The sequence below is a fragment of the Apiotrichum porosum genome (genome assembly GCF_003942205.1).
Source record: "Apiotrichum porosum strain DSM 27194 chromosome Unknown scaffold_5, whole genome shotgun sequence".
NCBI classification, from domain to species: domain Eukaryota; kingdom Fungi; phylum Basidiomycota; class Tremellomycetes; order Trichosporonales; family Trichosporonaceae; genus Apiotrichum; species Apiotrichum porosum.
Genome location: NW_021167112.1, coordinates 811009 through 830890, shown reverse-complemented (window position 1 = coordinate 830890; position 19882 = coordinate 811009). Strand labels below are relative to the sequence as shown.

At 60.1% G+C, this 19882-nt stretch overlaps 10 protein-coding genes across 10 annotated transcripts; 4 read left to right on the top strand and 6 right to left on the bottom strand.

Moving 5' to 3' along the window:
- Nucleotides 1-1621: 1621 nt before the first annotated feature.
- Nucleotides 1622-2081, bottom strand: EHS24_007584 (uncharacterized protein; the record flags this gene model as incomplete). Its single annotated transcript, XM_028622939.1, has 3 exons — nucleotides 1622-1692; nucleotides 1806-1954; nucleotides 2068-2081. 3 exons carry the CDS (start codon nucleotides 2079-2081, stop codon nucleotides 1622-1624), a joined length of 234 nt encoding a protein of 77 aa, XP_028476832.1.
- Nucleotides 2082-2901: 820 nt separating this feature from the next.
- On the bottom strand, nucleotides 2902-4087 carry EHS24_007583 (uncharacterized protein; the record flags this gene model as incomplete). The annotated part of the gene is made up of 4 exons (XM_028622938.1): nucleotides 2902-3336; nucleotides 3601-3841; nucleotides 3895-3981; nucleotides 4035-4087. The coding sequence occupies 4 exons, from the start codon at nucleotides 4085-4087 to the stop codon at nucleotides 2902-2904; spliced, it is 816 nt and encodes a 271-aa protein (XP_028476831.1).
- A 591-nt stretch (nucleotides 4088-4678) lies between these two features.
- EHS24_007582 (uncharacterized protein) lies at nucleotides 4679-6124 on the top strand (the record flags this gene model as incomplete). The annotated part of the gene is made up of 5 exons (XM_028622937.1): nucleotides 4679-4748; nucleotides 4807-4977; nucleotides 5076-5193; nucleotides 5233-5352; nucleotides 5419-6124. 5 exons carry the CDS (start codon nucleotides 4679-4681, stop codon nucleotides 6122-6124), a joined length of 1185 nt encoding a protein of 394 aa, XP_028476830.1.
- Nucleotides 6125-6342: 218 nt separating this feature from the next.
- Nucleotides 6343-10406, bottom strand: RAD5 (DNA helicase rad5; the record flags this gene model as incomplete). The annotated part of the gene is made up of 13 exons (XM_028622936.1): nucleotides 6343-6491; nucleotides 6551-6673; nucleotides 6724-6903; nucleotides 6941-7230; nucleotides 7269-7829; nucleotides 7919-8042; nucleotides 8109-8728; nucleotides 8767-8924; nucleotides 8964-9493; nucleotides 9547-9606; nucleotides 9646-9648; nucleotides 9691-9760; nucleotides 9801-10406. The coding sequence occupies 13 exons, from the start codon at nucleotides 10404-10406 to the stop codon at nucleotides 6343-6345; spliced, it is 3474 nt and encodes a 1157-aa protein (XP_028476829.1).
- A 613-nt stretch (nucleotides 10407-11019) lies between these two features.
- EHS24_007580 (uncharacterized protein) lies at nucleotides 11020-12159 on the top strand (the record flags this gene model as incomplete). The annotated part of the gene is made up of 4 exons (XM_028622935.1): nucleotides 11020-11185; nucleotides 11248-11624; nucleotides 11671-12031; nucleotides 12083-12159. 4 exons carry the CDS (start codon nucleotides 11020-11022, stop codon nucleotides 12157-12159), a joined length of 981 nt encoding a protein of 326 aa, XP_028476828.1.
- A 229-nt stretch (nucleotides 12160-12388) lies between these two features.
- EHS24_007579 (uncharacterized protein) lies at nucleotides 12389-13126 on the top strand (the record flags this gene model as incomplete). The annotated part of the gene is made up of 1 exon (XM_028622934.1): nucleotides 12389-13126. The coding sequence occupies one exon, from the start codon at nucleotides 12389-12391 to the stop codon at nucleotides 13124-13126; it is 738 nt and encodes a 245-aa protein (XP_028476827.1).
- A 460-nt stretch (nucleotides 13127-13586) lies between these two features.
- EHS24_007578 (uncharacterized protein) lies at nucleotides 13587-14369 on the top strand (the record flags this gene model as incomplete). Its single annotated transcript, XM_028622933.1, has 1 exon — nucleotides 13587-14369. One exon carries the CDS (start codon nucleotides 13587-13589, stop codon nucleotides 14367-14369), a length of 783 nt encoding a protein of 260 aa, XP_028476826.1.
- A 386-nt stretch (nucleotides 14370-14755) lies between these two features.
- Nucleotides 14756-15490, bottom strand: EHS24_007577 (uncharacterized protein; the record flags this gene model as incomplete). The annotated part of the gene is made up of 2 exons (XM_028622932.1): nucleotides 14756-15283; nucleotides 15383-15490. The coding sequence occupies 2 exons, from the start codon at nucleotides 15488-15490 to the stop codon at nucleotides 14756-14758; spliced, it is 636 nt and encodes a 211-aa protein (XP_028476825.1).
- Nucleotides 15491-16608: 1118 nt separating this feature from the next.
- On the bottom strand, nucleotides 16609-17520 carry EHS24_007576 (uncharacterized protein; the record flags this gene model as incomplete). Its single annotated transcript, XM_028622931.1, has 2 exons — nucleotides 16609-16891; nucleotides 16964-17520. 2 exons carry the CDS (start codon nucleotides 17518-17520, stop codon nucleotides 16609-16611), a joined length of 840 nt encoding a protein of 279 aa, XP_028476824.1.
- A 203-nt stretch (nucleotides 17521-17723) lies between these two features.
- Nucleotides 17724-18251, bottom strand: EHS24_007575 (uncharacterized protein; the record flags this gene model as incomplete). Its single annotated transcript, XM_028622930.1, has 1 exon — nucleotides 17724-18251. The coding sequence occupies one exon, from the start codon at nucleotides 18249-18251 to the stop codon at nucleotides 17724-17726; it is 528 nt and encodes a 175-aa protein (XP_028476823.1).
- Between the last annotated feature and the right edge of the window lie 1631 nt (nucleotides 18252-19882).

Here is a 19882-nt window from a genome sequence, read left to right as displayed (position 1 = left end):
ATCGTAACAGGCCCCCAGCCAGGAATATGGCACTCTGGATCCTGCATCCTGGTGCATCATTGCCTGCATGCCGCCGCCTCCAACGCGCCAACCGACGGCGCCGCCACCGCACAGAGGCCTAGCGAAACCTTTTTGGACAGCTGACACAGGTGTACCAGTAGTGTGTGGGCTGCGGTACCGGGGGGGTTGGAGTGGCGGGCATGTGCAAACCACCTGCTGTGCGTTTTCCAGCACACTCTCTTCAATGAAGGAACGGGCGAGGAGTCTTGGCATCGACCGCGTCCCCCCTTCCCATCTCTCGCATCTTGCGCGTTGCGCTGCTCGAGACTTTGTCGGAAGGGAGAGCGACCGAGGAACGCGGGGCGGGTGCGGCGGTATCGACACTGAACTGCCATTCCGACCACCAGAGATCCAGCGGCCATGAAAGCTCCTAGCTCCTCCTTAGCATTCTTGCATTCTTGTGCGCATTGGCTCTTCACAAACTACATACCGCAGGCTGCACCCAGGAGACCCAGCACCCCTTAGCTTGCACCATGTCGCCGCCCCAACCCCTCGCTATCCTGTGGCCTGTGGGCCGTGGGTGTCCTGTAAAGTCCAGGACATTCCAGGACACCTACCTCCATACATAGTCGAGCACCGGATACATGATCGCACTGGTACTGTGGCAAGCATGGTAAGACCGTCTCCAAGGACAGCGAGATATCTGGCAGCATGCTCGCCCTTTGCCGCTGAGGGCTGGTGGCACGGGGTTCGGCGCCACCGAGCCATATTCCTTAGCTGGCTGTTCGCGCTCGCTCGCTTACTGCCACTGGTCACTGGCCACTTGCCTCTCCTCTCCCGTCCTGTCCTGGGCTTCTTTCACCTGTTACCCATGGCTGAATTGTGTAAAGGTTCATCATCTTGGCACTCGTCGCTGTGGCCGTTTTGGCGTTCCCGAGAAGCCAAGAGGTCCTTGTTCTTTGGCAAACGAGTCGGTATGGCCCCCCAACGACTGACAACGGAACTGTGCCAAGCAGACATGCAAATCTCACCTCACCAGCCCCATTCCGCACTGGCCCCTGGACCCACCATGGCCGCCGTGGCCCATGGCCGACGTCCACCGGCCACCGGACGACCGGTCGCCTCTACTCCATTTGCCAAAGTGGAGTGTGCAGAAGAGGCAGGCAAGGTGACTAACCACCATGGAAGGAGGGACGACACGAATGACAGATCGGTGGGGCGAGACCGTACCGTTGGAGTGGTCTCAGAGGGACAAGACGGTTGAGCGCGTCGTTCGCCGTCATGCCCAGATCAGCTGTGGTTCGTGACAGCGAGAACGACGGGTGCTGTCCGTCCAATCCGTTGGCACTGTCATGCCCATCTCCCGGCAATGAAGCTTCGCGGACGACTGGGGCCCAGGGCCAGCGGCCAGCGGCACGTTCACATACATACAGCTATGCCTTCGGACAGTACACATTCCTTCAAATACACATTTTGCCTTCACAGCTCTTCAGTTCACCTGGTGCCGGCTTCTGTGTCGTTGCAAGGTCGGAAGATGACGATCGCAACAATCGAGATCGACCGGCGCCTCTCTCGGTCTCTTGAACTGACGCACGTTCCAGGACACTGCGGGCGCGGCCATTCAGAAGCGGGTCCGCGGCGAGTCGTCGACGGACATGAGTCCCGTGCCCTTCTTCATCTGGCTCGTACCCGCTGCATCGTCAGCTTGGACAGGACTACGGTGATACGTGAGCTGACAGTTGGTCCCATTCACCAAAACGTGGGCCAACTGTCATGGAAATGGGCGCGGGCAGACTCCGACTCACGGAGCGCGCTCGTCTCGACGACGGGCGAGGTGGAAGGGCTCGTCAGCTCGCTGCTCTTCTGCTGTGGTGGCGCGGGCTCGGCGCCCGGTGCGGTGTGCGTGTGCGTGTGGCCTGGAAGCGGGAGGGCCGTCCACCTGGCGTCGTTGTTGCTGGTGCCAGTGTCAGATCAGTCCATGTGGGTGGGTTCCGGCCGGCCTCCACTCTCTCGCCACTCTCCTCGCCACTGCCCTCGCCACCACGCTCGCGACGCTGCGGTACGTACTGCTGCTGCTGCATGTTTGATGGGATTTGGCCGTGTGCGAATGGCGAGTGAATGAGAGAATGGGAGAAGGGTAACACGCTTATATGGTGGCGACGCGTTGCACCCACATGGGTCACGAGCAACGGATGCAAGCTGTGTGACCCCACTTCGCCACCATAATGATGATGACATCGTCTCGGATCTCGGAGCCAAAGCGGCATCGGAACGAGGTGCCAAGCACGGCAGCTTGCGGCTAGCTACTGGCTAGTGGCTAGTGGGTGGCAGCATGCATGCTTGCTCTGGGCTCCGTGGGCAGTGGCAGACACTGCCCCACTGCGATCAGAGACAGTGGAAGCAGCAAGCATGCGCACCGGCCGAGAGCAGAGCAAGCACAGCACCCGTGAGAGCCAGGGCGAGACGAGGCGCTGATGCGCGATGCGACAGCCGTCCCAAGAAGGCACGCTGCACGCGCGCACGATGGCATAATGCACATGTCTGTAACTGGCCACAGCTTGCACTAATTCAATGTGGATGGGCCTCTGGTTGCCAGCCGACTATGTTCGCCGTCGCCCACTCTGTTCGCGTCGCCCACTGTACCTGCCAACAGCTCACACATGCCCCCCCCCCCCCCCACCTCCCCCCCCCTCCTTCTCCGTTCTCCAGCGTCGTAGAGTGTTGGCACATGGTTACATTTAAAGACTACTATGGACATGCAATTTAGGCGTGCAGGGAGGAGAGGTGGGAGGGAGGAGGGTGGGTATATCGTTTGCGTGGCACGGCAGGCGCCACGCGCCACAGCCTGTGCAGTTCTAGACAAAAGATCGCGGAAAGACCGTTTGGTGCTGTGTGCGTGCGTTAATACTGCGGGTGGTCCTCGGGATAGATGGTATCTGTGGGCAAGTACCGGTAGGCATAGACGTCGTCGCCATTGGCCATGTCGCTCTGGTCGACTCGCAACCGCGCCGTCTCGGGATCGGTCACGATCCCAGCTTGCATGTTGCGCTTGAGGACGCGGCGGAGGACGACGTCGCGGGGGACCTCGACCCACACGCGCATATCCATCTGGGCGGCGCACTCGCACCATCCAGGCTCAGAGAGGAGGGTGTACAGCCCCTCGACGATGACGATGCGGTGGTGCGCAGTGACGGGGACGGGTGACAGGCGCGGGTCCTTGAGCTTGTGGTCAAAGGTCGGGAAGGGGATGGCAGGTGGTGGAGTAGGGAGGAGGGGGATGCGGAGCGCGTCGATGAAGGCCGAGTACGCAGGCAGGTCGAATGTGAATGCCGCTCCCTGTGTGGGGGTGTGGGTGTCAGCTTCATGTTGCAGCTTCTGGTCGAGCTTCTTGGCCAGAGCCGTGGGACACGCTGCGCCTGCGGACGTTTCGTGCGTGGTACCTTCTCGGCGTCTAGCATCTGTTCCTCGCCAACGGATACCGGCACGGGATCCCACACCAAGAGAACGCCATCATCAGACGCCAGCCGCGTCCCATACACGCCTCGGCACGCTGCCTGTCCGTGCGGCTCTCTGCACATCACCACACGAACGGTTACTCACCCGACGCCAGTGTGCGAGTTTTGGGTCGGGAAACTCGTCCAGTTGTTGACGAGTGTAGTGCCACCCGTCCTGCCCGACGCAAATGGCCACTTCGTCGCCAGTTCCCAACGCAGCGTTCGGAGCTGCCACGGCCGTCTCGCCGTCGATAGCCGCCGGGTGCGCCACGGGACGCCCCAAGATGAGCTCGTTGACTCGGTCGGCCAGAGGATACGCCAATGTCGACTTGCCTGAGCCGGGGCGGCTGCAGGTCGTCAGCGGGGGTGCAATCGCTTGGTGTTTCCTACCAGTACTCACCCGGCAACGGCAACGAGGAGGCGGCGGTCCGGCGTCAACCTGCAGATGGAGAGGGCGGGGAGGAAGGTCGCGTGAGCAAAATGGAGTCTGTGCAGAGATAGAGAAAACGCCTCCTCCACTTTTGGGACCAAAGAACTCACCTGTTGTACGCCGCGACAATCTTGTGGGCGAGCGAGTCGACCCCGGTGTCCATCGAGCTGGGAGTGTACGTCATATGGGACCCCAGGGCATATACCTGTTCTCTTCGGTTGAAGAAGAGGACACGAGGTGTAGGTGACAGAGAGGTGGTAGGTAGCTATAGGTGGAGAAGAGCAAAGCGGTGGGGGTCGGTGTCTTTGTTTTCTGTGGGTTTGCTGGCCCCCGTTTGCCCTGTGCTCCCCAGGGAGATGGGGGGTCTCGTTTGCGCGGGGTTGCTCCAAACCTACAAGGTGTGCCGAGGAGTGTGCGGACCAGTGCTGTCCGCTCTCGTTGCACTGCCCGTCGTTTTTCTCCACATCTGTTGTGGCTCCGCTTTTGGCAGAGTGTTGGCCCCACCCCAAATGGTCCGGCAGTCGGGCCGTGATCAGATTCAATTACGTAATGACTGTTCTGCTGCGTACAACCATCCGGCCCAGCAGACGCGTCGGTGGCGCGCGCAGTGTGCGCTCACACACGGCGGCGTCTGGCCGCTTTGGGCCATTCAGTGTGCGCGCCGTTATCAGCGTCGAGCGGCCAAGAAGGCGGGCGGGTGGCTCTAAGACAGCGCTCCATCATCTCTTGCCCGTTCCCATCCACCTCATCCACCATGAAGATATCCATCCCACTCCTCGCAGCCGCAGCTGTGCTCCCATCAGCCCTCGCATGGGGTGCTGCGGGTAAGTCCAACCACCACGGCCACCACAGCAGTCGTCTTGCAGGACATTGACGCTCCAGGGCACGAGATTGTTGCCACCATCGCCCAGATCCATCTCCACCCGCACGTCCGCGACAAGCTCTGCAGCGTCCTCCCCCAGGCCGCCCACTGCCACCTCGCACCCATTGCTGCGTGGGCAGATGCCGTCAGGAGGCGGTATCCCGAGACGGGACCCATGCATTATGTCAACCGTGAGTACCAGCGAGTGCCGGCCGGAACGTGGGCATTCAACCGAGGATCGGCGGGTTGATGTTGTCTCTGTCGCGCACTAGTAACTGACACCCTGTAGCCAAGTATGACCACCCGGCCGACCACTGCGAGTTTGGCGAGAATGGCTGGATCAACGAGGACGTCAATGTCCTCACTGCCATTCTGAACAAGACCCAGGCCGTGGCCGACGGCGAAGGGTGAGTTGTGCGTTTTGGGCTGCACTAACTCTCGACCAGTGACATTGCGCTTCGCTTCCTCGTCCACTTTATCGGCGACCTGCACCAGCCCCTTCACCTTACAGGCAGGGAAAAGGGCGGCAACGGCGCGCTGTTCCGCTTCGAAGGCCGTGCCAGGAGGTAAGTACACACCGCAATGCTCCGCGATCTACCTCGGTAGCCTCACTGACACGAGCCCCATCGCAGCCTGCACTCGGTCTGGGACTCTGGCATTCTCACCAAGAACATCCGCGAGCTGTCCAACTACACCACCCCGCTGCCGTCCAAGCAGATCGAGGACAACCTCCCCGGTGCCATCTTTGACTCATACGTCCGCTGGATCGTGTGGGAAGGTATCCGCGAGTGGTGGGCCGATGACCTCGACGAGTGGCTCGCGTGTCCCGCCGACGGCGACCCGTACCCGCACTCGAGCCTGGGCTCGTATCCCGCCGATTTCAAGACACAGGCCACCGCGTCGCGCGGCAGCGTGCTCGAGGGCGCGCTCGATATCGCCCACGCCGCTCTTGACGTGTTGCCCGACATGCTCCACGGCCTGGTCGCGCCGTTCGTTCCGGCCCCAGCCAAGTTGACCCAGGGGTTCAACCAGAAGCTGCTCGCCAACACGCCCGCAATCCTGTCCGCTACAGGTAGCGAGTTCAAGCAGCCTGCCTGCCCCTATACCTGGGCAAAGGCCATCCACGGACTCAACTGTGACGTTTGCTGGCCCACAGAGTACACTGGCTCGGGACCGCTCATCGAGCTCGACACGGACAGGTACCTGGGCCACATTGGCCGCGAAAAGATCATGGAGAAGCTCCTGGCTATGGGTGGATTGAGGCTGGCCAAGGTCCTCAACGAGGTGTTTGGTGACGCCAACGTCACCACCTCGGCACTCAACCTCGACTACGCATAACAACGTCGCGAGGACACTGTTTCGTATCTTGCCTTGTCTCGCATTCTATCACAAACCCATTCGCATGTCTTGTCCGTCTCTGAAGTGCCACTGCCGTCTATGTATGTGCAGATGAAAATGCATATGCTGTATACATGTTGGTGTCATTGGGGGTGCTGTGTACACGTGAATTCCGCATGCCTGACTGGGCAGAAACTGCTCTCCCTCTCTCTCGCTTCTCAGAACCCGTCGTCCTCGCTGTCCGCTTCACCAAGACCAAAGATCTTCTTAATATCGGCCAACGTCGCGTTCTTGTCCTTGGATCCATTGGACAGCGAAGCGTTGATGAGGGCAGTCTTGTGGCGCTGAATCTTCATGATGCGTTTCTCTGAACACAAACACGGGTCAGCTCGCTCCCCGTCGAATAGCTGTGTGATTGCGACTCACCGACGGTCCCCTTGATAATGTACCGCGTAACAAACACGGGGCGGGTCTGGCCGAGACGGTGCACGCGGTCGATGGCCTGTTGCTCAATGGCCTCGTTCCACCATGTGTCCATCATGAAGACGTCTGCGGTGTTAGCTACACGATCACAGATCTGGACTCAGCTGAGTACTCACGGTTCGCCATGGTCAGGTTCAGACCGACACCGCCGGCCTTGAGCGAGATGAGGAGCACGACGGGCTCCTTGCTGGGCTGTCCAAACTCTTCCACGGTGGCGGCACGCTGCGCCTGGCTCATGGATCCGTCAAACCGCAGCCAGCGCACACCTTCCTTGGTGAGTGTGGTCTCAATCAGGTCTGAGCGTTAGCAGTCGCATTCGACGCCGTAACGCACCGAGGAAAGACGTAAACTGCGAAAACACAAGAGCCTTGAACTGTGGCTCGTCCTGGCGCATCTGCTCGAGCTTGCGGGCAAGCGCGCGCAGCTTGGTGCTGGACACAATGTCCACTTTACCGAGCGTGATCGATGTCTCGTCGCCCTTGTCCAGGAGGTTGCGACGGCGACGGCGTTGGACGGAGCGCAGGTCCGACACCTTGACCGGTCCCTTGTTACATGCAGGGCAAGACGCCTCCTTCCCAGTGTCCTCGCAGTGGCCGATATAGTCGACAATGCAGTCGTGACAGCTGCTTGGGTTAGCTATGAATGACATGAAGGTACCCACCCTCGGTGATAACATGGCAGCAGGACCTCGTCAAACACCTCGCCATAGCAGAGAGGACACTCTGGGGACGACTCGGCGTCTCCAAGCTCCTTGAGGACCTGCAGGGCGTATGTCGGGTCCACCGCGCTCGTGCTCTGGCCATCGTCGCCACCGGCGTAGTTTGAGATGAGCTGCTTGACATCGCCCTCGTCGTCGAGTAACTTGTCGCCATCCTTTTCCTCACCCGAACCCTTGGCCATGACCAGGAGCGGGTGGTCAACACACTGGCGCAACTTCATCAGCATGGCCAAGATGGATGTGTAGTTGGACATGGCACGGCCGTCGGCGTCCATCTCGATGAAACGGCGTTTGGCGCTGCTCTCGAGCTGATCGTAAATCTTGCGCTCGGCACGAGAGAATCGAAGGACCTGGACGTCGATGTTCTTGGGCGGCAGGTCGACGACGAGCTTTCCGTCCTTGTCGCGCATGTGTTTTTCGCGGCGAAGAAGACATGATTCAAGGATATACTGCACAACGTTGATGGCCTTGGGGTCTTGGTTGAGGAAAGGAATGGTGACAAAGCTGCGGAAGAAGCTGTACAGTCCCCACGGTTCGAGGCGGAGAAAGTGGCTGGACGTTAGCTCAGTACTCTGCGGAGTCATTCAGCTCACAGCAAAGAGAAGAGGTCATCGAGGCGGTTCACGATAGGAGTACCACTTAGAGCCCAGCGCTTGCGGCCCTTGAGCTCGTAGCACGCCTTGGACATTTGCGCCGTGCGGTTCTTGATGTTGTGAGCTTCGTCAAGCACAATGCGCAGGAACTCGTCTGTACGTTAGCCACTGACTGTGCGGTACAACGTACGATCATAAATGCTGGATCCATCGTAGTTTGGCTTGTCCTTGTTCTTCTTCCAACGAGAGAACTCGCTGACGAGGGTACCATAGCTGGTGATGATGACGTCGATCTTCTTCTTGCCTTCCTGTGCCAGGAGACGACCAACGTCGGCACGGTCATTGCCGTACCACAGGAAACTGGAGAGCGATCCCTTGGCGGACATCTTTTCGAGCTCGTCGTGCCACTGCTGCGCGAGTGACACGGGGCAGACGACAAGCGTCGCGCGTGGAGGCTGTTTGGTCGGCTTGGGCGCGTTCGCGACGGCCTTCCACTGGTTCGAGAGGGTGACTTGGACAAACTTGCGACGCTTGCTGGGTGCCTCTGGTTCGTCATCGACGGGTTGAGAAGGTGGAGTTGCCTCGTCCTCGCGGTTCATGTGAATGAGAGACGCCATCATACACGTCTTGCCCATGCCCATCGCGTCAGCCAGGATACCACCGCGAGCGCTTGCTTCAGTCTTGGGAAAGTCAAGGCTGAGCTCGCCACTGTAAGGGTTCCAGTAGAACTTGCGCGAAGGGTCGATCCAGTCGTCGTCGTCTTCAATCTCGATCGGTTCATCAATTGCCTGTTCCTTGCGGAAAGCATACCTGGGTGGTTAACAAAGCATCACCTTGCAACCACTTACTCCTCCCATAAGGGGTGAAGAGTTTGGTTGGACTCTCGCAAGTTGTCGTTGCCCGACTCGCGCGCCCTCATCCATGTCAGTGCTTGCTTCTGGTAAGGTCGCAAGGTGTAAAGGAACGAGTCCGGTGCGTCCGTCTCCTCCAGCTTGGCGTCATTCATCTGGGCCCTGGTGGGTCAGCACGGCATCATACAAAGAACCCACTTTCGGTAGATGGTGTCAAGCTCGCCCATTTGCTCGTCGTTGAGTTTCTCCGCTTCGTCCCCACTGTCCTCGTCCTCATCGTCGCTGTTCCGCGCTGATGCCTTGGCCTTGCCCTTCCCTGGCGAGCTGTGACGAGGGCTGGTGCTCTTTGTTGGGGACGATTTGCCCGACTCAAAGTGTTTGAGAGACTCCTCGCCAATGGTCACGGCGGCAGTTCCACTCTTCTTCTGAGCGAGAAGGAGAGAGTTTGAGCGTATGGGCTTGACACCGATCCTGCCTGACGGGTTAGCGATGGCCGTGGTCTTAAACCCACTGAACAGGGCGCCAAGTGCGTCCTTGCGGTTACGCATCGCCTCCTCCTCCTCGGTCTCCTGTTGTTCCTGCCAGAACGTGCTCTGGGCCGTGCGGTCCTGCCTTTCAATCTTGGCAAAGCCCTTGCGACCGAGGAAGACTTTGACGTTGAGGAGGATCGTCGAACCTGTGGCGAGAACCTGCGGGCAGTCGATGACATGGCCTTCCAGTTCGACTGCCGGGTGTCAGCCACTGCGGCTCCACAGTCGAGCAAGAGGTATAACTCACTAACACCCGCGTCCAAAAGGTGAACGAGGAAACCTGCCTCTGTGACTGACAGACGGCCAACTGGACAGCGTTAGCATGCAGCGGGCTGAGGTAACTCACCCTCTGAGATTGTCAGCATTTACACTCAGGCCTGGAAACACGTACCGAAACCCCTCTCATTCCTGAAGCGGACAATCTGATCAACTTTGGCCTTTGCCGCTGCCTTCTTCACTGGCTGAGGGAAGGTCAGTATTGCATGGTTACCTTGAACTCACCGCTGGTGGCTTCTTGGACATCATGGCACTGAGCTTCATCTGCTTGCCTCCGATAGGCGCCTTTGCCTGGACGACCTTTCCATTAACGATACGCGCAGGACCGGCTTTCGCCTGGATCCCGTTGGTCTCAGCCTTCTTCTGCGGCTTGGGACGCTCGAACACGACCTTACTGCCGGGGGTGCAGTATCCTTTGCCCTTGGACAACGACCATCCCTCGCAGACAAACTCCCCAAGGTATCCACGCATGAAACCTGGTCGGACGCCAGACTGGGACAATGTAGGTGCAGTGTCGAGAGCAGAGGAAGGAGGCGGGATGGGGCGCTTCAGCGAAGACGATGAAGGCTTGGAGGATGAAGGTCGCGAGGAAGGGCCGGCAGAGGAAGAAGGGGCTGGTGCTACCTCAATAATGTCGTCCTCGTCTTCCTCATCTTCATGGGGGAAGAACAAGGCTTCGCGAGTTGAGGAACTGGACGCGCGCGAAATGGTCGGTGGTACGGGGGAAGGCGACGGCTCAACAGCCTGCCTGCTGCCCACGACAACGGGGATACTGTCATCCTCGTCGTCGGATTCCGCTGGGAAGAAGAGGGCGGGTTTTGGTTCGGACATGATGCACGGCCCTTTTTGGTGGTGGTGGTGGTGGTGGTGGTGGTGGTGGTGGTGGTGGTGGTGGTGGTGGTGGTGGTGGTGGTGGTGGTGGTGGTGGTGGTGGTGGTGGTGGTGGTGGGAACCAAGTGTGTGGAAGCACGAGGTCGATGGTTGTTTGTTGGATTGTTGTCGACGTCCACTTGCAAAAACAACAACACTCCTTCCCTCCCTCTGCGAGACGCGTCGCGCGGTCCAGTCAACCGTCCAACCTCCACTTCTCATGAACGGGGTGTGCGCACCACGGAAGCAAAAATAAATATGGCTCCGTTGCGTCATTGTGGGTCGTAACGGGATCAAAAAGTCCATGGGTGACATCGACATCCCCTCCACCCAAGCGCGCGCGATGCATGGGCACACGGCGGCCGGCATTAGTGTCATCGCTAGCGACTCGCAATCCACAATATCAACACACAGCACACAGGCCCAGACAGCAGACAGCGGGTATCGGCGGCCGGTTACCAGCATAGCACCTCTGCCACATCTACTCTCCCTTTATAATCACGCGGCAACGGCAACAACCCAGTCGCTTTTTTCGCCCACGTTCATTGCACATCGTACCGCCGCAACCTTCACCATGGCCGACCGATTCTTCTTCCTGCGCGTCGCAGCGAGCAAGTCACCTATCAACGCTGTCTTTCCATTTGCTCAGCAGTCAACACTGGGAAGTGCTGCTGTGCACTATTGGCCTGCAAAGCGCGGCATCGACACTGCCCCCGAACACGTCACAGTACTCATGCTGGGTGAGTGGCAACCGTGAACGCGTGACCCATTGACTTGAACGTGCTGACAATTCCCCTCACAGGCAACCCGGGAAGCCTGGACTACTACACCAAGTTTATGCACTATATCCAGGACCAGCTGCCTGACTCGCATGCGCTCCTCGCTCTGTCACATGTCGGCGCTGACCCTCGCCTCCCGCCTCCCGAGGACGGGCCTCTCGACCTGCCACAGCACCTGGCGACCAAGATCGACTTTATCCAATCGCTCAAGCAGTCGCTGGGGGAATGGGCGCGCGAGACAGACGAAAATGCGCCTCAGCCCAAGGTCGCCCTCGTCGGTCACTCGGTCGGCGCGTGGCTCACTGTCGAAATCATGAAGCGCGTTGACATCGAGGCCGGATACCTCATGTTCCCGACTCTTGGCTGGATCGCTGACACCCACAATGGATGGAAGCTCTGGGTAAGTAGCTGGAAAGCGATCCCACAGCCCCTATTGACTCTGGCAGCCCATTTTCCGCGCGCCGCTGTTCCAGTTCCTCCCCATGCTCGCAGGTACCACCAAGCCGGTCACCTCGGCGGTGTGCAGCGCCTTCTCCGTCAACCCGGCCACTGCTGAGATGATCGGGTCATCCGACATTGTCCGCTCTGTCCTCACGATGGCGACGTCCGAGATGAAGGTCATCAGGAGCCCCGATCTGGAGTGGTACAAGGCTCAGGCGCAGAAACCCCGCGCCAACGGCGTATACGGCGTGTGGTCCGGCAGTAGCCTCGACGGCTGGGTTGGCAAGGAGGGACCCATGATCCGTGATGTGCTCGGCGAGAAGCGCTCAACGGTGTTGGACGGTGTCCCGCATGCCTTTGTTCTGAGTGAGTGCGGCAAGGTGACAGACTGTTGGAATCATGGCTGACGACATCTAGACGACGCCCACTCGCAGACAGTGGCCGATGTCGTCGCTGGCTGGATCAACGGCAGCAAGCCCAACGGCCATCTCTAGAGACTTACACACACACACACTCCCGTTTCCTATAGATACGTCTTTTATATTCATGTAGCCGATGCAAACCAGGTTTCTGTACAAGGTCAGTGGCACCTGGTGGGATGCCTTTGGACGCGGGCCGAGACCACCGAGACGGCGATCGCCGGCCGCACTGTTGTTTGGCTTTGACACGGGCTATATAATGACAGTGGCTATCCGGCGGGCTTCTTCACGCAGACGCGCCGTCATGTCCCAGCTCCGCCAACGCCAGCGTACAGGCGCCAACGGCGGCCTCGCGTCCGGCTCTACCCGCCCATTCACCAGCTCCAACACTCTCGTCTACGGACCGTACGCACTTGCGTGTGTCGCCAACATGGGTTTCCTCAGCCAGGGTATCAAGTCCATCTCGGAGCCCCTCAAGCTGGTCCTCATGCCCCTGCTCGCCCTGGCCGTGCTGGTGGATGGCAAGCATCTCACGGGAACCCCAAAGAGATACCTCCTCTCGGCTCTCTTCTTCAGCTGGGTCGGGGACAACGCCGCTGTCCTCCTCCCGTTCCTACCCTATGTCCCGGCCATGCTCCTCACATTCGGCATTGCACACGTCGCCTACATCCCCCTGTTCCTCACGCACGCCTCTGTGCGCCCATCGACTCCGGCCTGGGCAGGCGTGTACCTCCTGTGGTGGGCAGGCATGCTAGCCTACGTCGGACCACACGCCGGCGCCCTCTTCACGGGCATTGCGGCCTACGGCGTCCTCTTGGGAGGCACGAGCGCTTGCAGCTCCCGCTGCTCTGCCACGGTTATTGCTGGCGCCATCTTCTTCCTCACCTCGGACACGCTGCTGGCGTTCCGCCTGTTCATGGGCGACCTCATCCCGGCGTGGACCGCTTGGATCATAATGGGCACGTACGAGGTTGGGCAGGGCCTCATTGCGGCTGGTGTGTTGGGAACGACACGTCAGAGACGAAGACGCGGCTGCAATTAATAAAGAGCTTGCTGTACATATAATTTGCCTGGCACGCTGTCACAACAATAACATTTTTTTCTAATCCTTATACCAAAGACGAGACAGACCACCGTGGGATAACGGAACGACGGAATCAGCCACTAGCGCGTTTGATCACGTGAGCGCGTGGGAGGCGGTGGCAGCTGTTCTCGTGTTATTTCCCGATGCGGACGCGCGGGCGGTGGCGAGGAAGACAGACAAGAGAGCGTATAAGAAAGGTCACCCGGCCGCCTTCCCTCCTGGTTCTTTCAGTCTCTCTTCTCACTTCCCCTCCTCACCCATCCACGCGCATCCGCTCCTTTATTGCGTTTCTCGTTCACGAGTCGTGAGTTTTCTTGCAGCTGGCCCTCGCCGCTCTTCAGTAACCTACCTAACTGTAGACCCACGACCCAACAACGCAGTCCCCCCCCCCCCCCCCCACCCACGTCCACCCGCACCCATGCCGAGCCCGGTTCACCGCTTCTTCAACGCCTGGTTGGGCGTTCCAACCCTCACCGCCTGGCTCGCCATCGAGCACCTCCCTTGGTGGGGCGTCTCCAAGGCAGAGATGGTTAACACCGTCATTGCGAACGCGGACGTGATGCCCCCTGTGGTTGCCGACATAATTGAGTTGAACCGCGCCGATCCTGCGGCTGCCGCGCGCCGCGCCGCCGGCGCTCAAGCCCGCCGTAACGCCATTCTCGGAGCGCGCCTGAACGACCTTGAGGCCGAGAACGCCGGTCTCCGTGCTGAGGCCGCCGCGCTCCGCGCCGATATTGCTCCCCAGGCCGGCGACGCCGAACGCGTCCGCCACCTGTTCAATGACGTCGAGGTACTCCGCCGCGCTGCCGAGGCCGACCAGGGCCGTCTCGACGACGTCGAGGTCGAGGCTGGCGTTCAGCGCACCGAGATGCGCGCCCTGGCTCGCCTCGGTAACGAACAGCAGCGCCGTGTCGCCAACTTGGAGGCCGAGGCCGCGATGCAGCGCGCCGAGGTCGCTGACCACCGCCAGGCGGCCCGCGACAACGAAGACCGCATGCGCGCGCTCGAGGCTGAGATCGCCGACCTTCGCCAGGCCGCCGATGCGAACAACCGCGCTCGCAACCTCGCGCGTGCCGCCCGCCCTCGCGCCCACCCCTACTTCGTCGATCCAGTCGACCCCGCCATCAGTGGTGTCAAGCGTGCCCGCAAGCGCACCGCCAACTTCGCCTTGGCCCGCAAGGCCTACGAGAACGAGTATTAGCTCCACAGCGATTCCTCGGCCATCTCCAAGACCTTCTTCACCTCGCTCCTGTTCTCTGGCTTGTCCATGACTCGAGCCCCTTTCGTCGTTCTTCATCGTCCGTCGCCCAGCCCTTCGATTTCTTTTCTTTTCTTTTTTCCATATGCACATAAGGTCCTTTCTCATGCAACTGCATAGTGTTTCACTAGCGGCTATTGTGGCAACCGCTCGTGAGCGCTGTCGGAATCGATACTCGCACCTGGGCTGGCAGGTGGCGATATAATTCAGTACACAGTGTTTCGCCACGTTTGGACAGCTTTTCCGAGGACATTGTCGCCGTTGCGTGTGTCTATGTAACGGCCCCTTCGCCCTCCGTAGGAGAGGGTAAGTTGTGGGCCAGTCGGTGGTCAATCAAGACTGCCAGTACATACATTCGCCACTTCCGCTTGAAGATGAGAGATACATGTGACATGGGGATAAAAAGCGCCGGCGGCATCCCTTAGGACGTGGTGCACGTGGCACAACTTGGGCACTTGGCGGTCATCCGCGAGGCCGTCTTCATTCAGGAGGCGCAACTTCTCAAGCATACGCTCCCCTTGGACATTCTGTGAAGTGGGATTGGGCTTGGTAGTCTTGAGCGAGGTGGTCTTGGAAAGGCAAGGGGGTTCGTGGTGGCCGTGCGTCTGGTGGAGCGGGCGACGGAGCAGGTGACTGAGCAGGTCACGGGCATGGTGTGCCAGTAGAGTGAGAATGAAGAGGGGGATTGGAGGAGCGGTCGAACGAGTGTGGATGCGCCGGTGCGCGTTGATAGGAAGGGTAGAGGAAAAAGACAAGACAGGAAAGAAGAGGCCAGGTGACTCGACGTGATTTCTATCCTTTAGACCGCGTGCTTGTGATTTGGATGGCTCCTCCGCATTTGGCCTTGTATTCAACTCCTGTAGCCTTGTCTACCTGCGTACCTCTGTGATTGCGCACGGGCAACATTGTCAACTGTCGACCTCGACCTTCAGTGCTTCCAAGCGCTTCGTGCGCACCGTCTGCATGGCGAGCTCAGCGTTGACAGCAGCGACCTGAGCTCCCAAGTAGTTGTCGCGCTCGGCAGCGGGATGGAGTTCCACGACATCGCGATCTGCGGCAGGCATCGCATTCGTTGAGTCCTCCCGGGCCGGGGGGGGTACCGGAAACGAACGTTGAAGAGAAACAGCCAATTCCACCACTGAGGTTGTCCACACCACGATCCCTAGTCCAGTCGAGCGAGCGAGCTCGTGAACTGCCTTCCTCCTCAGATCTTATTCCATTCTCCTACACAATTCCAAGGCAATGACAACCAGCAAACGCGAGGTCACAACTGCAGCATGCATCCCACCCACTGAAAGTCTAGGCTGCGGGTCTGAGAGGACATCATAGCGATACATGTAAAGTATTTACAGAACCCTAAGGCCCGAGCATGATGCTGGACTGGGGTTGAAAAAGGGGGGGTATCGGAGAATTCTATGTATATGGACAGGACGGAGGTATGGTCGGTGTCACGCGTCACGGGGTATGGGGGGGCCGGGGCCGGGGCAGGGCAGTCAGTCACTCTGGGCAGAATCAGCACCCAACAGGATCACTTCAGCTGTGAGAGGGAGCGTTGGGGTGCACTCACTAGTGACGCTGGCTGGGGCCAGCCTGCTTGTCCCCCTTGAGGCCGCCATGGCACTGGCGGCTGACGTGGCCACGACGCCCGCAGCGGCTGCAGATGCCGGCGGCCTCGTTGGCCTGGGGGGGGGGGGGTTGACGCCGTGAGTGGGCGGATCTCGTCCGGGATGCAGGTCGCCTCGTTATCGACGAGCAGCTTGACGAGGTCGGCTTGTTCGCCGCGGCGGGGAACGGTCACGCCGCCGTCGGAGAGAAGCTTGCTAATCTCGGCGACGTACAGGACGTTTATGCCGGCACGGCTTATTGAAGTAAGACGAGGGATGGGGCGCGCGGGAGGGTTGCGGTGTGGGGCCATCTTGAGCAGCTTGACTTGACAAGCGTGGGCTTGGTGGCCAGGGGAACGGCCACGCCGCCGTCGGAGAGAAGCTTGGTGATCTCCCCGACGTACAGGACGTTCACGCCGGCACGGGTGATGGAGGTGAGGCGCGGAAGGGCGCGCGCGCGTGGGCGGCGGCAGGTGAGGCCATGGTGATGAGGGGCGGGGGGGCAGGGCAGGGCAGTCACCCTGGGCAGAGTCAGCACCAAACAGGATCACCTCAGCTGAGATTTTGGGGTGCACTCACTAGGCGCGGCATGTGCGCAGAAGGTGACCGACCTTGTTGCACTTGGTGCAGATTGCCTTGGGGTCGACAGGCGCGACAATGTTCTCCTTGCGAGGAGCGAAGACCTTGTGAATGGGGCGGGGCAGCTTCGAGGCCGGCGCGCGCTTCGCCGGGCTTGGCTCAGGCGGTTCGGAGACGGCGCGGCGGTTGTGACCCGCACCAGTGATCTTGTCGATCTTGCCCTCCGCTTGCGCGACGCGGTCCGTCGTCGCGGGAATCTTGGCCTCAATGTTCGTGAGGCGGCTGAGCACCTCTTCGATCTTCGATGGTCGCTTGAGGGGGCTGCTGTGAGAGGGAGCGTTGGGGTGCACTCACTAGTGACGCTGGCTGCTTCCAGCCTTGGCGATCTTGATCTTGCCCACGCTGTGGCGCGCGTGGCACTGACGGCGCATGTGGCCACGGCGGCCGCAGCGGCTGCAGATGCCGGCGGGCTCGTTGCCTCGGGGGGTTCGGCGCCAATGCCTGAGGGGGACGGATAAGACGGGGGTACGGGGGAGCTTGGACTTGGGGACGGTGGGCTTGGGAGGTACCTGATCGTCGGGCTTGTTTGGGGTTGCCGCCGCCTCCAGGGCGTCGAGGCTGGGGTACACGAGCTTGAGCTGTGTCTCCATATCGGTGAGACGAGTGAGTATGGAGGCGTCGGCGGTGGAGGTCTTGGGAGCGGAACGAGGGCGAATAGCCGCTGGAATGCACACTTCCTCGTTGTCGAGGAGCAACTGGACAAGCTTGGGCTTTGTCGCCGCCGGGACGGTCACCCCGCCGTCAGAGAGAAGCGTGGTGATCTCGTCCACTCGGAGCTTGTCCAGGCCGGGACGCGTAATCGAAGTAAGACGAGGGATGGGGCGCGCGGGAGGGTTGCGGTGTGGGGCCATGTTGTGTGGTGTGTGGGGGGGTGTATGAGCACGGGACTTGGGGGTGTCGGACCCCGTGGCCCGTGGGGACTCAGGGGTTGGAGGAGGGGGGAGGGGGGGATGTGGGTGGTGCAAGGTGGCGGAGTGGTGGTGGTGGCGGTGGCGAAGAAGACAAGAGAGATTGTGGGTGGAAAGAAAATGTTCACGTTTGCGCGAGTGGCTCCTTACAACGTTACGGTGCCCCTTGTGGACGGGCTCCGCACAGGGGTAGGCCTGGCCTCAGGGCGAGGAGCAAAGACCTGGCGGATGGGACGGGGCAGCTTGGATGGGGGCACGCGCTTCGACGGCGGGTTGGGGCTTGGCTGAGGCGCGGCTCGGAGGCGGCGCGGTTGTGCTTTCGCACCACTCTGGCCTTCCTGGATCCTGCCGATCTTCGTCTCGGCTTGCCCCACGCGGTCCGTGGTCGCGTCGATCTTGGCCTCAGCTTTGGTCAGGCGGCTGAGGACCTCTTCGACGGTCGCTTGCGGGACGTGAGGGGGCTTAGTCAGAGGACGCATGGCGGTGGGGATGCAGATGCCCTCGTTGACAAAGACCAGCTTGACAAGCTGGGCCTTGTTGCCCAGGGGAATGTCGATCTTCGCCTCCTCGAGGAGGAACTTTAGCTCCTCCACGCGGAGGACACCAAGGCCGGCACGCGAAATACGGGAAAGACGAGGCAGGGCGCGAGGGGTGGGAGTGCGGCGGGGAGGCATGGTGACCTTACCCCAGGGGGCCTGTGGTTCGGGTTGAGGGGTCGCTTGTGGGGAGTGGGGGACAGGGCGGGTGGCGGGTTGAGGATAGGAGTAAAGGGGTAGCGAGTGTTGGGGTGGCGTGTGCGAGTGGTTGAGAGATGAGAGAGGACAAGAATGAGGATGGAAGAAAATTGTCTTGCTGTGCGTCATTGAGTTAAATGGAATTGTTCATTCTATTCACTCCATCGCCAATCAGCTAAGAGCTAGGACTGCGAGGAAACCACCACACGCGCAATGTCCGCGCCGGTGGTGACTTGCAGGACCCGTACCCGTACCTTGGAAGCGCGAAGCGAGGTTGTCCGAGCTGCACCGTGTCTTCAAGGCTGGCTACAGCACGCCCGAAGAAGGCCAAAGCGACCAGCCGAAAGTCGATCTTGGTGGACAAAATCGCCAAGAACCACACCGACTCATTGGACTCGTCCCCACACCCTTGTGGAGGGCAAGGATCAAAGGAGGCCATAGCGAGCCACAAGAACAAGATTCTTCAACAATGGCTTCGCAAAGGGATGTCATACTTGTCAACAGGATCGCACAAACCCGACGAGGTGCCCGATCACCTATGTGCGGCCGTCACGACCACTGAAGCCCCCCCCCCCCCCCCCCCCACCGCCTACGCCTGAGACGACTTCATCGAGGCCCACCATCGATACCCGCTAAAAGCCGCGCCCCTGGTCATCTCGCTGTCGACCATATCGGAGATCGTTGGCCACGCCGTCGAGCCGTTGAAACCCCCCGACCAAGACGCCACGCCCGATTGTGACGACACCAGCTCCTCTCTCCACATATTTATCGGCGTCGGCTTCTGTGGTCTGCCGGGTCTTTAACGCCAACTGCGTCGACGCAAACTGTCACAGGCCTCATGATTGCCAAACCTGCTTCAAGATTGGAAACGGTCGCCAGTCCTTTCTCCACTTTTATATAGTTTATTTATTCGTTCGCTCGGCAAACACGCTAGGGTTGGGTTGTGCCGCGGAACTTGACCACATCGAGGACATCGAATGGGTACTTGCTGGTCAAATTCAATAACTAGCTCTGGTGTGGCTGGCAGCAAATGTGGGTGGTGGGGAAGCGCGGTTTGTGGGTAGGCAGGAGGTCGGTGAAGTTGTGGAGGTCAAAGGTGGCACCGCCACGTTCGGCAGTGTCGCGCAGAGGCGGCCGCCATGGTGAACGAAATAACGAAGGAGAGGGGGCAACCGTGAGAATTCTGGGCTCTAATACATCCCTTTCCATCCAACGCCTGTGGGTATCACCTCATGGAGGCCACGCCCCGTCTGTCCCTGGAGCTGGACAGACGACCCGTCCCGTTATCAATGTCGGGAATGGTCACAAATCACGGATATAGCCACCATATATCCCCCTCTCGCACCCGTCCACGAAAATATACTCCCGCGCCTGCCCGCCCTGGTCCCGCCGCCGGCCGCGACTATTTTTCTCGAGAGCGCATCTCCTTTCTTCTTCTTTACGCATCTCTCCACCAAACTCTCACGAGGGTTTGGTGTACACTAGACTGGCGACCGTGTATCTCCTACCGGTCGCCAACGCTCGCGGAGGGTGCGAGAAGAACCGTCCTCGTTTGAGGGTCGTCGGTGGGG